This window comes from Anomalospiza imberbis, chromosome 13 (assembly GCF_031753505.1).
Source record: "Anomalospiza imberbis isolate Cuckoo-Finch-1a 21T00152 chromosome 13, ASM3175350v1, whole genome shotgun sequence".
In the NCBI taxonomy this organism is placed as follows: Eukaryota; Metazoa; Chordata; class Aves; order Passeriformes; family Viduidae; genus Anomalospiza; species Anomalospiza imberbis.
The window spans coordinates 599,937-613,127 of NC_089693.1; the positions used below are offsets into that span (position 1 = coordinate 599,937).

Sequence of the window (13,191 nt, forward strand, 5' to 3'; positions counted from 1 at the left end):
TGGTTAACAAACCAAGAGTTACTGCTGCCAGGCAAAAAGGCTGCTTCATTCTTGGATGGGTTGATGGTTAATGAAAGAAGTTTACAAGCATTAGAGCATTTCTTTCATAGCTGTATTTAGTGGTGCACCTTTCAGTAAAAACAAAATAAGGGGAAGGAAAAAAAAAGGGATTACATTCCTTGTCCCAGACATGTTTTAAAGTCATTGTCATGGTCTGCAGTTTGGTCCTTAGTTCTGTGGCACGAATCCGTGCAGATACCTGTAGTTATTCTGAGGCTTGGTGTGCTGAGGCTGGTAAGGAGCGCGAGCCCTGTGACGGGGGCGCAGCCCGAGGGTAAGGGTGTTTGGAAATGTCCCTCAGGAACGTCGGGCTCCGACTCCCCGGGCCAGGCCGTGGAGGCCGAGGAGATCGTGAAGCAGCTGGACATGGAGCAGGTGGACGAGATCACCACGAGCACGGGCACCTCCACCAACGGCGCCGCCTTCCCCGCGCCCGGCGCGCAGGGCAGGGCCGTCAACAACGGCCTGGGGGACCCCGAGGAGCCGGGGGACCGCGACCTGCCCCCGCTCACGGGTAAGGGACGGGACGGGGACCGTGCCGTGGGACAGGGAGGGCTGATCCGGGGGGACAGCTCCTCGGCAGGGACTCCTGTCCCAGCTGTGGGTAAGGGACAGCACAGGAACCGTGCCGTGGGGCAGGGAGGGCTGATCCGGGGGGACAGCTCTTCGGCAGGGACTCCTGTCCCAGCTTTGGGTAAGGGACGGGACAGGGACCGTGCCACGGGACAGGGGGGGATGATCCGGGGGGACAGCTCCTCGGCAGGGACTCCTGTCCCAGCTGTGGGTAAGGGACAGCACAGGGACCATGCCATGGGACAGGGAGGGCTGATCCGGGGGGACAGCTCCTCGGCAGGGACTCCTGTCCCACCTGTGGGGAAGGGACGGGACAGGGACTGTGCCACGGGACAGGGAGGGCTGATCCGGGGGGACAGCTCCTCGGCAGGGACTCCTGTCCCACCTGTGGGGAAGGGACGGGACAGGGACCGTGCCGTGGGGCAGGGAGGGCTGATCCGGGGGGACAGCTCCTCGGCAGGGACTCCTGTCCCACCTGTGGGGAAGGGACGGGACAGGGAAGGGCTGATCCCTGGGAATCCAGCACCTTGGCAGGGATTCTGATTCCACCTTCCCTTGGGGTGTGCCAACGGTGTTAATACTGGTTTTTATGGTTGGTAGGCAAATCTGGTTTAGGCACCAAAGGCACAGTTTTGGCAGGACTTACCTATTCCTGGTGTAACTCAGGTGACCTCATAACTCTTCTTCCCATGGAAGCAGAGATTCCAGAGGAAAGGAATCATTGTTAACACTGAACTTGCACAGTCTGGACTTTCTGATCTCCAAAGAGAAGTTGGCTACATTTTGATGTCTTGTAAATGATGTTTTGATGTCGTGGTAAATGAGGAACACGCAGGTCCTCCATTCATTTTCCATATTTTCTTCCGAAGACAACATCTTTTTTTTGACAAAAATTCAGCTTCTGTGTGCATGGGCAGCATCAAATCCTGAAGTAAACCCTCCCCAGACCTCCAGGCTCTGGTAGATGGGCAGCTTTGCAGTGGGGGGTAAATGTGACCTCTGAGCAGGGGAGGTGGGGCTGGAGGGAGGCTTTGCCACTGTTTTCCTCCCTCGTGTCTCGAGTGCAAATTGTCACTTTAAAAAACTGCACTAATAAGACCAGCTCTTGTGGTTTTTTGTTTTATTTTTTGTTTTGGTCATTTTCGTTGAATTTCAGCACCAGTATCTCCAGACAGTGGCTACTCATCAGCCCATGCAGAAGCCACCTATGAAGAGGACTGGGAAGTCTTTGATCCGTAAGTGCCAGTGTTTCTACTGGAAACAGTAAATTAATCATTTGGGGTGTTGAATTAAGATGCTTCTATTTAAACTGGATCATTTTCATGTTACGATATTGAGCTCCAAAAGCTCTGAGCTTAAAAAAAAGATGTGTATGCTCATGTGGGGTTTATTTCAATTTAAAATACTTACTTCTTGTGCCTTAAATATTTCAAATATTAAGTTGGGCTACAACATTGCAGTTCAATAATGCACATTTTTACAGCAAAATCTGTATTCTTTTCAGATACTATTTCATCAAACATGTCCCCCCACTAACAGAAGAGCAGCTGAACAGGAAGCCAGCTCTCCCACTGAAAACCAGAAGCACACCAGAGTTCTCATTAGTTCTAGACTTGGTAAATATCTTTATAAACACAAACCAGAGCAGGGGGATGGAGCATTTCCCTTATTCTGTTCATTGTGGAAATCAGTTATGCTTGCTTTAAACAAAGCCTTGAATGTTGCGTAATTTTAGTTAAAAATAGTTGAAAAAGAATTAATTGTGGTAGGAATAGAATGTGAGCTTCGTTTGTCAAATACTTGCATCCTGCTTTTTTAAAAGAAGAAAAGCATGACAGTTTTAACATCTCAAACATTTATCTGTCCCCTTAAAGCTTCCCTAAATCCAGGGTGGGGAAAATGAGGGGAAATAAATAGGAAAATTCAGTTATGAGTGTCTTTCATCAAGACTGATGAAAAATTAAACTTTTACTTTATAGAACATTCTTAAAGGGCACAAATCCACTTTTAAAAATACTCTTGTAAGATATATTTGTCTTTATGATGATTTGTTTCTGTGTCTCTGTTTTGAAAGTTGTTTTAGACCCTGTTAATGGTGGTGTGATTTTGTGAGCAGCATCAGTTGGGCCATCCCTGTGATCACAGGAATGGGTGGATTATTCACACTGAAAGATACAGACTGGAACTGAACGAGAGAAGAACCTACAAAATAAATTATCTCCTTATAACTATACCCCCAGCACACAGTTCTAGTGAAAATTTTTTAAAATTACAAGAATAACGAAATTTTTAATTCATCCTAAGAATTTTCTTCAATCTTGGCAGCACTTGCACAAAAGTACAGTTTCCATTCTGAATAAACCTGCTTTAAAATGAACATAAAATGCAGAAAACAACTTCTGTTTTCTACACCGTTTTTCACAGTCTTTTCTTTTATGTAACTTTTTCTCCAGGATGAAACATTAGTGCACTGTAGTCTAAACGAGTTAGAAGATGCTGCACTCACTTTTCCAGTTCTTTTTCAAGATGTCATTTACCAGGTAAACAGAGAAACGCAAACTGTTTGATTTTGTTTTGTGGGAATCCTTGCTGTGTGTAGCTGTTCTCAGCTTGTTTGAAGAGGGAGATGCAGCAGCCTGGCATTTTGCACCTGTCTGGTGATAAACTGCAGGTGCCAGATCTGGCAGGAAGTTTTGTATTCACTGAAGCTGTTCCCCTTTGCAGCTCCTCCCCGTGAGCCCAAATCCTCTGTTGGAGTCAGGCAGGCAGAGCCCTCCTGGCTGGGGCCTCTTGTGACTCCACAGTTCCTTACAGGGAATGGTTTCTCTGTGTGTGCAGTTCTGTGCAGGTGGTGGTTGAGTTTATGGAAATACAGAAGCAGCTGAAGCCTTTTTTTACATCACTCTGACATCCCCAGGCTCAGGTAGTTGTTGGTGGTTATTAAGAAGAGGATTTATTTCTTGTATCCAGGGCTTGAACTGGTGCTGCCCTGCTGGTGAGAGCCGAGTCAGGGTGTTTGGTCAAAGCAACCAGTTTCATTTTTAACGTAGAGATTGTCCAACTTCTGTATTTTAGTCATTTTTTTCCTAATTCCATCCAATTTTCCAGCAGAATGTTAAGGCTGCTGTCAGTGTGTTACTGCTCCCTCTGAGCTGCTCAGGCTGGGAGCTGCTGGAGCGTGCCTGGGGTGCTGTTACACAGGAAGCTGATCCCTGCTGTGTGTGTGGGGTGCTGACCCTGTGTGCGGGCTGGGAGGCTGCTGCGGGCTGTTCTGTGCCTGCTGCAGGCTGTTCTGTGCCTGCTGCGGGCTGTTCTGTGCCTGCTGCAGGCTGTGCTGCAGTGCCTGCTGCGGGCTGTTCTGTGCCTGCTGCGGGCTGTTCTGCAGTGCCTGCTGCAGGCTGTGCTGTGCCTGCTGCGGGCTGTTCTGTGCCTGCTGCAGGCTGTGCTGTGCCTGCTGCGGGCTGTGCTGCAGTGCCTGCTGCAGGCTGTGCTGTGCCTGCTGCGGGCTGTGCTGCAGTGCCTGCTGCAGGCTGTGCTGTGCCTGCTGCGGGCTGTGCAGTGCCTGCTGCAGGCTGTGCTGCAGTGCCTGCTGCAGGCTGTGCTGGCTGTGCCTGCTGCAGGCTGTTCTGGCTGTGCCTGCTGCAGGCTGTGCCGGCTGTGCCTGCTGCAGGCTGTGCTGCAGTGCCCGTGCCGCTGCAGTGCCCGTATTGGTACAGTGCCCCTGTGGCTGCAGTGCCCCTGTGGCTGCAGTGCCCGTGCTGCTGCAGTGCCCATGCCGCTGCAGTGCCCGTGCCGCTGCAGTGCCCCTGTGGCTGCAGAGCCCCTGTGGCTGCAGTGCCCGTGCCGCTGCAGTGCCCATGCCGCTGCAGTGCCCGTGCCGCTGCAGTGCCCCTGTGGCTGCAGAGCCCCTGTGGCTGCAGTGCCCGTGCCGCTGCAGTGCCCATGCCGCTGCAGTGCCCGTGCCGCTGCAGTGCCCCTGTGGCTGCAGAGCCCCTGTGGCTGCAGTGCCCGTGCTGCTGCATTGCCCGTGCCGCTGCAGTGCCCGTGCCGCTGCAGTGCCCCTGTGGCTGCAGAGCCCCTGTGGCTGCAGTGCCCGTGCTGCTGCATTGCCCGTGCCGCTGCAGTGCCCGTGCTGCTGCAGTGCCCCTGTGGCTGCAGTGCCTGTGCTGCTGCATTGCCCGTGTCGCTGCAGTGCCCCTGTGGCTGCAGTGCCCCTGTGGCTGCAGTGCCCCTGTGGCTGCAGTGCCCCTGTGGCTGCACAGCCCCTGTGGCTGAAGCCCCTCTCTCTGCAGGTGTACGTCCGGCTAAGGCCGTTCTTCCGAGAGTTCCTGGAGCGCATGTCTCAGATCTACGAGGTAAAGCTGGCAGACTCCCCTTCTCCCTTTTTCACTTTTCAGCTGTCAGACCCTTTTTCCTCACACTAAACATCAATTTAGCAGATTGAACCCTTTTCTAACTCAAAAATAAGACAACTAAAAACATTTTAAAAACTTTTGTTCTATTCTCAATCTCATATAAAAAGTAAAATAATGCAAATGTTATAATTCACACCATTACAGTCAAAAACCAACTATTTCCTAATTACAATACACTATAAGCATTTCTTAACCTATCAACTTTACCCACACCATACTATAAATACCTTAAAACCAATCATTTAAAATTACCCCTCATAAATCTTGCTACAACACATCTTTCATAGTTCTGTTTCTCAAAAATACCTAATCTTATTTACAAAACCACCTTTTAAAACTTATTTCTAATTCCAGTTCTCTCTGAACAATATCTATCCTATTCCATAACATTTCTAAATCAACATTTCTTATCTCAAAGTTTGCATACAAATGCACACTGTAAGGAACTTCGATCAAAGTTTAAATTTTTCTATAAATTTATTTCCCACAACCCCCTTAGAATTTCATTTTTAAATTGTATCCACTTCCTTGTACCTCCAGTGGTGACTTTTTCCCCTCCGATCCCCAGATCATTCTGTTTACTGCTTCTAAGAAGGTGTATGCAGACAAGTTGTTGAACATCCTGGACCCCAAAAAGCAGCTGGTCAGGTAAAGCCAGAACAATGTCGTGAGCAAACTGAGTCCTGTGCCTGCCCACTCACTGCAGTGTCTCCCTGACTGATCCCCTGGGGGTTTGCCTGGGCTAAGAGAGGGAGAAAAATGGACTGAAGTGGTGGAATTGGTGCCTTGTGATAAAATAACCCCAGACCAAAACCCCTGTTCAGTCTCTGTTAGGTTGGCTCATGGGAAATGACCTCTTGGGGATCAAAAATGTGCTCTGGAATACACACTGCAAAGAAAGGAAATTAAATGAGTTCCTGATTACTTTTAAACTTAATAACTTCAGTTATTTATTATCAATTGTGGCTTGCATAGCTTTTACAATCAGCATGTTTTTAATTCTCATTCAATCCCAAAATCATTTCTCTGTTGGTTTTGTACTGGAGCTGGTTTGGTTCTTCATTTCTCAGTGCTGAGCTTCGTTGGGGAGTGTTTGGCTTTTCCAGTTCCTTAGGGCAGAAGGAAGTTCCAGGGGTGAGATTCTGTCACTCTCACCTGGCAGGGGGACTAGGTACAGTGCTGGACCCAAATTGGTTTCTGCTCAGGGCCTTCCCCTGCGTGGGGTGTCCAGGCCAGGGAAGCCCTCCCTGGTGGTGCCACCCCTGGGATGGTGCCCAGGAGGGCACTGGCACTCCAGAACACCCTGTGGGGCTGCGCCCATGTGCCGCACCTTCCTCCAGACACCTGCACAGCGTGCAGGGCTGTGACTGCTGCTGGCCCAGGGCAGAGCCAATGGCACAAGCAGCAGGCAGGGGCTGGGAGCCTGCCGAGGTGTTCCCGTGCTGCCTGCCTTTGTCTGGGGCTGCTGTGGCTGGGCTGACTGGGCCCAGCTCTGCCAGCAGCCCCAGGTGCCTGTCAGGCCCCACACGTGTGACTCACACTCTATATATAAATGCAGCAGCTCATTTCCCTCCATGGCAACGTGGGCAGCTCAGCTCCTGCCTGGAATTAGGCACACTGAGTGCAGCCTCCGAGCACTCCATTTAAACACACGGGCAGCCTGGCAGGGGCTGCTCTGCGCTGGCCTGGGCAGCACCAAATCTGCCTACTTCACAATCCATGGTTCTGTGGGTATGCCAGGGACTGGGAGTTTTATTCCTGCTGGGTTTTCGGTCTGAGTCCTTTGAGTCAATCCACCCATTCCTTCAGTCATGAATTGCACAGGAGCAGGCTGATGGTGAGGGAAGGAGCTGATGGGATGTTTTAGCCCTAATGGGAAAGGAAGGAGCTGATGGGATGTTTTGGCCCTAATGGGAAAGGAAGGAGCTGATGGGATGTTTTGGCCCTAATGGGAAAGGAAGGAGCTGATGGGATGTTTTGGCCCCGAGGCTTTTTTTTTTTTTTTGAGGTGTAATAACTGAAATAGGTTAATTGCCAGCAGAGGTGTAACAGGAAAGGAAACATTCCTTGTGACACTTTGTGTTCTGGCACGAGGTGGCACAGGGAGGCCCCGTTCTGTGAGGGCTGGGACAGAATAAAGGGATCATAAACCCCAATGAACTGGCTCTGTGCAGCAGCACCTGGGGCTTGCAGATCCTTGGGGTGTTCCTGGGTCCCTTTGTTGGCCTGTCTGGGAAAGGGGTCAGAAAGAAGAGCCTGAATAAGTACAGACACCCACCCCAGAATTGGGTTAGTGCAAAAATCACCTGAACTGGGCATTTTACTCATAAAAAGCTCTAAAGAGAACAGAAAAAGGGCACAATTCTCTAACAGGAGATGGGAAGAGAAAAAAGCTGGATAATGCTTGGCAAAGCTGCGTGCTCCTGGTGCAGTGTGGATGCTGTCCTTGGTCTCAGTGTTTTCCTTTAACGACAGGCATCGACTCTTCCGTGAGCATTGTGTGTGTGTACAAGGGAACTACATCAAGGATTTAAACATCCTGGGCAGAGACCTCTCCAAAACCATCATCATCGACAATTCACCGCAAGCCTTTGCTTACCAGGTGAGGGGCTGGGGCAGGAGACACCCCCCTCAGGGGGGCAGAACTTCCTGAGGGGGACAGGGAAATGTAAGTTTGGGGCTTTGTGTTGAAGTCTGCAAACCAAACTGTGGGGAAAACTCTCAGGAATCTGTGACTTGGAAACATTTTTCCCCCAAATGCTATTTCACAAGTCTTATTTGTAGATAAATTAAATATAAATTGTGTGTTGATTTTTTTTTTTTTTGTATTTTAACTTCAGCTTTCCAATGGAATTCCTATAGAAAGCTGGTTCATGGATAAAAATGATAATGAACTCCTAAAGTTGATTCCATTTCTGGAGAAACTAGTAGAGCTGGTAAGTGTTTGCTTTCATGGCTTTTCCCAGAGCTGTCAGTGAGTTCCTTTAATATTTTCACCTATTGTTAAGGGTTTCTGAGTCACTGAGGCTGAGGCTGGTGAAGATCCAGGGACGTGTTCACACAGCACAGGGGGGCTCGTCTCTGCTGACTGTGCTGAACGCGCAGGGCTGTGGGATTGTGACATCAGCCGTAAGGAATCGGGACCCTCTGAGCGTTTGGAAGCCGCGGTGCCCGTGGCTGGCTGTGCTGTGTGTCTGTGTTGCTGAAAGGCCGACGAATCCCTCCTGAGCCGTTGTGGATGCTAGGCGGTTTGTTCTGTTCAGAGAGGGGTGTTAGGCAAGGGGCCCCGCTGCAGTGGGCTCCTGGCTGTGTGTATGCTCCTAAACCCTCCCTTTCCCCCACAGAACGAAGACGTCCGACCTCACATCAGAGACAGATTTCGCTTGCATGATTTGCTACCCCCCGATTAAAGCCTTTGCTCTCGCTGCCGAGGGGAGGAAATGCAGGACCCTGTTGGACTAATACAAAACATTGCCATTACTGTTGAAATTTTGCATTTTTGTACCCCGTCTTGCTTTTCTTATCTTTGGTGCCCAACAATGATCAAGGGTTACAGAAAGAGACTTTCTACACCTGAGGTTGCCGCCATCAGTACAATCCAGTACCCGCAGTAGGGAGGCTAGAACAGAAAAGTCTTTAGAACTAGTGCAACTCCAAGGAAATTTTTTATGTACAGGACATCTGCAGTTTATAAAGAAAATTCTGTTTCTGCCACCAGCAGTTTGACCTGTAGAAACACAGGATTTTATGATACAACAGAGATTGAAAACGGACTTGGATTTTCTCTCTGTTCGGTGCTCTAAGTGGGTTTGTAGCCACTTTTCTGTTACTTTTAAGATTCTCATTTCAACAGGAATGGCCAGTAAAAATTGTTTTATTTTTCCTGTTAAGGTTTATAACCTTTTTACATTTTTGACCTGTATTAGATTAGAATTTCATTATGCATTCCTTTTAGTTGAGGCGCTTCATAGTTTTTCTGGAAATAGCCAAATTTTGTTAGTTTTTTATTAAACAGTTGGCTGGCCGTTTCCCTGCTTTGTCTGCCTGCATCCTGTATATTTGTTTAAAAATATTCTCTAGTTTTAGCCCACGTAAGTTTCATTTAGAAAGAAAAAAAAAAAAAAAAACCCAACAAAAAAACCCTGCATTTATATTTTCTTTCTGTAATATTCTACTGTAGTCGAAACCTTTTCAAAAAATCAAGAGACTGGCTAGATAAGACGAAGATATGACTAATATTGGGAATATCCTAAACCATTGCGATGGCACGTCCTCTGGACAGAGCACACCTGGCAGTGGCACCACGCTGGACAAGGAATACCTCAGCCTCTGCTGTGCCCGGCCCGGCCGGGGCAGGACGGTGCTCACCTGGCAGGTGTGGCCAGGCCGCTCCTGCTGCCCGCGAGCCCCCGGCCGGGGCTCCTGTGACACTCCTGGTTCCAATGGGCCTCTCCTGGGCAGGGCTGCCCTGCCATCCCACTGGTTTCCGAGGGAGCAGCCCGGCCCTGGCTCCTAATGCAGCGCCCCGGAGGGGATATTTTTCTAGCGGTGGGAGTCGCCTTTCCCGGAGGCTTTTTATGGAAGGTAGAATTTGTACGAGGTAGGAAGCTTTGCCTCTCGACTGCATTACCACGCCACAGGCTCGGACTGGTTTTGTGTAAAAGATGTCACAGAACGGCACTTTTTCTAAAGAGAAGTTTGCTATTTTGTATGCTTGATAAGAAAGTACAGTATTGGAAATTAAAGGTGGACAGCTGATAATTGAGAAGTATGTCAATTAATTTTTTATGTATATTACCTGTTTACTTGTACAATTTTATTGTACAAATTACATGCAGCTTCATTTTCAAATGAGTCCTTAAAATAAGGAAAATCTTTTTAGCAAAACATTTAATTTTTGTATTTTTGATTTTAAAAGGCATGAGTTATGTCAACTTTTTCCAGTGTATTAATGAAGATTTTAACTTTTCATCAGGTTGAGTGTTTTCTTACTATATTATCTGTTGTGTATGTAGCTAGCACATGGTGTCACTGAACTGTTAAAACTTAGCATGTAGAGCAAGCCTGTTTTGTGGAAAATCCTTATTCATTAAAAAACAAAATCATCATGGCAGATTTTCTGCAAAAAAAGTGAAAACATTTGCAATTCAGAATACTGATTTTTTTTGTATTTAAAGAAAGGTATTTTGCTTGCAGGAAAGAAATACTACAGATTCATTTTAATGAGAATCTTTTAAATGTATTTATCTTTAGGGCATCTGGGCATCTTTACGCTGTTTGTCTTATGTCTTTATTGAAATAAAATGTACAGAACATTACCTTTACATCTGCTTGGTGCAGCCGTGTCCCCTGGTGGAGAGATGGATGGATGGATGGACTCTGGAGGGGGCAGCTCGTGTGCAGCTGCCCCTTGCTTTGCAGCCATTCCTCGCTCGTTCCTCGCCGTAAATCTGAATCGGAGGGCTTTCAGCTCCCTGCTGAAGCTCTGCCTAACGGGGGGCTCCTCCCGATTCCTGCACACCACAGAACTGCTGGAAGATTCACGGACCTGCCAGAAGGAGCCCAGCTTTAGCTCGTGGCCTTTTCCAGCTGTGATGGGATGTTCACCTGTCCAGTAACACCCTTATCCCCAGGTCCTCTGTGGCTCCAGCCATTCCAAAAGTGCTTCCAGAGCTGAGGAAACCAAAGGCATGTTGCACTTTCCAGCTGTGTGTGTGTTGCGCCCGTCAGATCCGCGAGGGAAACCCGAATGTAAGCGAGGGGATGTAGTTCTGCATCGGTGCACAACGGGACTGACAGAGATTCCTAGTAAACATATTAAATATTCATATTTTCCTGTGCTGCAAGCCTGGTGTTTATCACTGAACTCTGCTGAGTGCTCCTGCCTCCTGCAAACCTCTCTGGTGTGAAGCAGAGTTTTCATCCGCAGGTTTTATTTATGTCCTGTTCATCTCGAGGGGGAGATCCCTGTTCCTGTGCCGAGCTCTGGGTCAGGTTGTGTCCCCAGAACCACCCCCGTGCCCGGGGCAGGCTCAGCCCGGCGTCAGTGTGGCTTGTGCCCCCCGAGCAGGGCAGCGTGCCGCTGATCACCGATTCCCTATGGAATGCGGTTTTGTCCTTGGGGAAGGCGCCACATCCTGCTTCCAAGGTTCTGAATGGTTTCCTCTGTGGTCTGTGCTGGGGTGTGGTGACCTGTTTTCCGCGTCCCGTGGATTCTGTTCCAGGTTGGAGCCGCTCGGTTCTGGCAGCTGGGTCACACCTCGCAGCCCTTTGGTGGCGGTACCTGTCCAGGCCTGTGTTCATCCCGGGCACGGCTCTCGCCTCGGTGTTCCTGCTTCCCCCGCCTCGGCTGCGCCCCACCTGGCGATTGCCATTGCTCTGGAATGCAGCAGGAAGCCCGAATGCGCCCGGGCTGGACTGGGAATCTCGCAAACCTCGCGTGCTGCCGGCGGAAGGCGTCAGCGAAGGGACGGAGGGGTTCGGCAGGAGCCTGAAATGTGGAACCGACCCTGGCGGGGGACAAAAGCCCTGCTCAGCATCGTCCCCTGCCCTGCCCTGCCCTGCAACATCGCAGCTCCAGGGCTGGCCTGGGGCCGCTGGAGAGCCCCGGGGCAGGAGGGACCCGCGGGAGCGGAGGAGGAGGAGGAGGAGGAGGATTTGTTCTTGCAAAAATGTCATTGTACTGATGGGGCCGAACCTTGTTAAATACGATGGGGAGGGAAGTCCTGTGCTGTGGATTTCTGTTTCTTCTGCAATCATTTCTAGCCTACAGAAGCACAAAGATTTCATTAAATACTTATGCTCTGGATTCTGTTTTTATGATTTTTAGCTGGTATCATCCTTCACTGAGCCTCAGTTTTCAGTAAGTCAAGACATTGCTCCTGTCAGTTTTCAGCCTTGAAGTGGAAGAAGTTGTGTCTGTGTTTTACTGTCAAGGAAAATTTTAAACTTTCTGTGTAATTCCTTAGAATTCCAAATTACATATCCCAATATTAACGTATTCCAAATTACTGCACAATTCCTGGTGATTTTGTGATTGTCTGCACAGCACCGTGAGGCTGTGAAGCGACGTAGAATTGGTGAGGATACAACTTGTGACTGTGATCCGTAGGTATAGCTCTGTTATTATTTATATTGTCTGGTAAATGAAGAAGAACAGGAAAAGGATGATAATTTTGGAAGTCTCTATTTTTTCTTTGTGTTTTTTCCTAGACACCTGTGTGTGATTTATACAGGCGTATACAGAGATCATTGATTTGGTTTATGGAAGACACGTTCTGAATTTATTATCTTCAGACAAAACCTGTCCTCCTTTTCCACTTCCCGGGATTCTCGCAGAAGCTGGGAGCTGGCAGTGAAGAAGTGAACAATTCCAGCGTTCCTCTGTTCATGCTGTAGGACACACGGGGAGGGAGAGCCCGGCGCCGCGGTGCGGATAACCCGAGCGTGCCGTGGCCGAGCCGTGCCCGGCCCTGCCGGGGTCGTGCCCGGAGCACGGCCGGTCCCGGGGCGCCAGGCTCGGCCGCGGTCCCTCCGCTCCGCTCCGCTCCCGGGCGGGGCTGCGGCGGGGCCGGGGCGGCTCCCGCGGCTGCGGGCCGCGATAGCGCCGGGCGGGCGCTGCCCCGGGACCGGCCCGGACTGCGGCGGGGGAGCGGGGTGCGGGCCCGGGGCCGATCCGGGTCCGGGTCCCGATCCCGATCCCGATCCCGGTCCCGATCCCGGTCCCGATCCCGGTCGCGATCCGGGTCCCGGTCCCGATCCCGGTCGCGATCCGGGTCCCGGTCCCGATCCCGATCCCGATCCTACCCCGATCCGGGTCCCGTTCCCGGTCCGGATCCCGGTCCGATCACTGTCCCGTTCCCGGTCCCGATCCCGGTCCCGTTCCCGGTCCCGATCCGGGTCCCGGTCCCGATCCGGGTCCCGGTCCCGATCCCGATCCCATCCCGGTCCTGATCCGGGTCCCGGTCCCGATCCCGATCCCGGTCCCGATCCGAGTCCCGTTCCCGGTCCGGATCCCGGTCCCGATCCCGATCCTGCCGCGATCCGGGTCCCGTTCCCGGTCCGGATCCCGGTCCCGATCCCGGTCCCGTTCCCGGTCTCGGTCCCGTTCCCGTTCCCGTTCCTGGCCCCGCCCCCTCTCACA

General features: G+C 50.5%; 1 protein-coding gene and 1 long non-coding RNA gene across 3 annotated transcripts in view; one reads left to right on the plus strand and one right to left on the minus strand.

Moving 5' to 3' along the window:
• Positions 1-10,372, plus strand: part of CTDSPL2 (CTD small phosphatase like 2) — a 31,433-nt gene extending 21,061 nt beyond the window's left edge. The window contains exons 5-13 of one of the 2 annotated variants that reach the window (XM_068203458.1): positions 362-574; positions 1,790-1,868; positions 2,138-2,249; positions 3,087-3,173; positions 4,926-4,988; positions 5,617-5,696; positions 7,524-7,650; positions 7,889-7,984; positions 9,229-10,372. In XM_068203458.1, coding sequence (XP_068059559.1) covers positions 362-574; positions 1,790-1,868; positions 2,138-2,249; positions 3,087-3,173; positions 4,926-4,988; positions 5,617-5,696; positions 7,524-7,650; positions 7,889-7,984; positions 9,229-9,267 — 896 coding nt within the window. In that variant the 3' untranslated portion in view covers positions 9,268-10,372. Of the gene's footprint in view, positions 1-361; positions 575-1,789; positions 1,869-2,137; positions 2,250-3,086; positions 3,174-4,925; positions 4,989-5,616; positions 5,697-7,523; positions 7,651-7,888; positions 7,985-8,392; positions 8,538-9,228 lie in introns of those variants that run through there. The other variant, XM_068203457.1, reaches the window with a different exon arrangement.
• LOC137481635 (uncharacterized) lies at positions 9,746-12,593 on the minus strand. The gene is made up of 2 exons (XR_011003568.1): positions 12,138-12,593; positions 9,746-11,966 (listed from the first exon to the last, which is right to left on the minus strand). It is a non-coding gene; the product is annotated as an uncharacterized lncRNA (long non-coding RNA).
• Between the last annotated feature and the right edge of the window lie 598 nt (positions 12,594-13,191).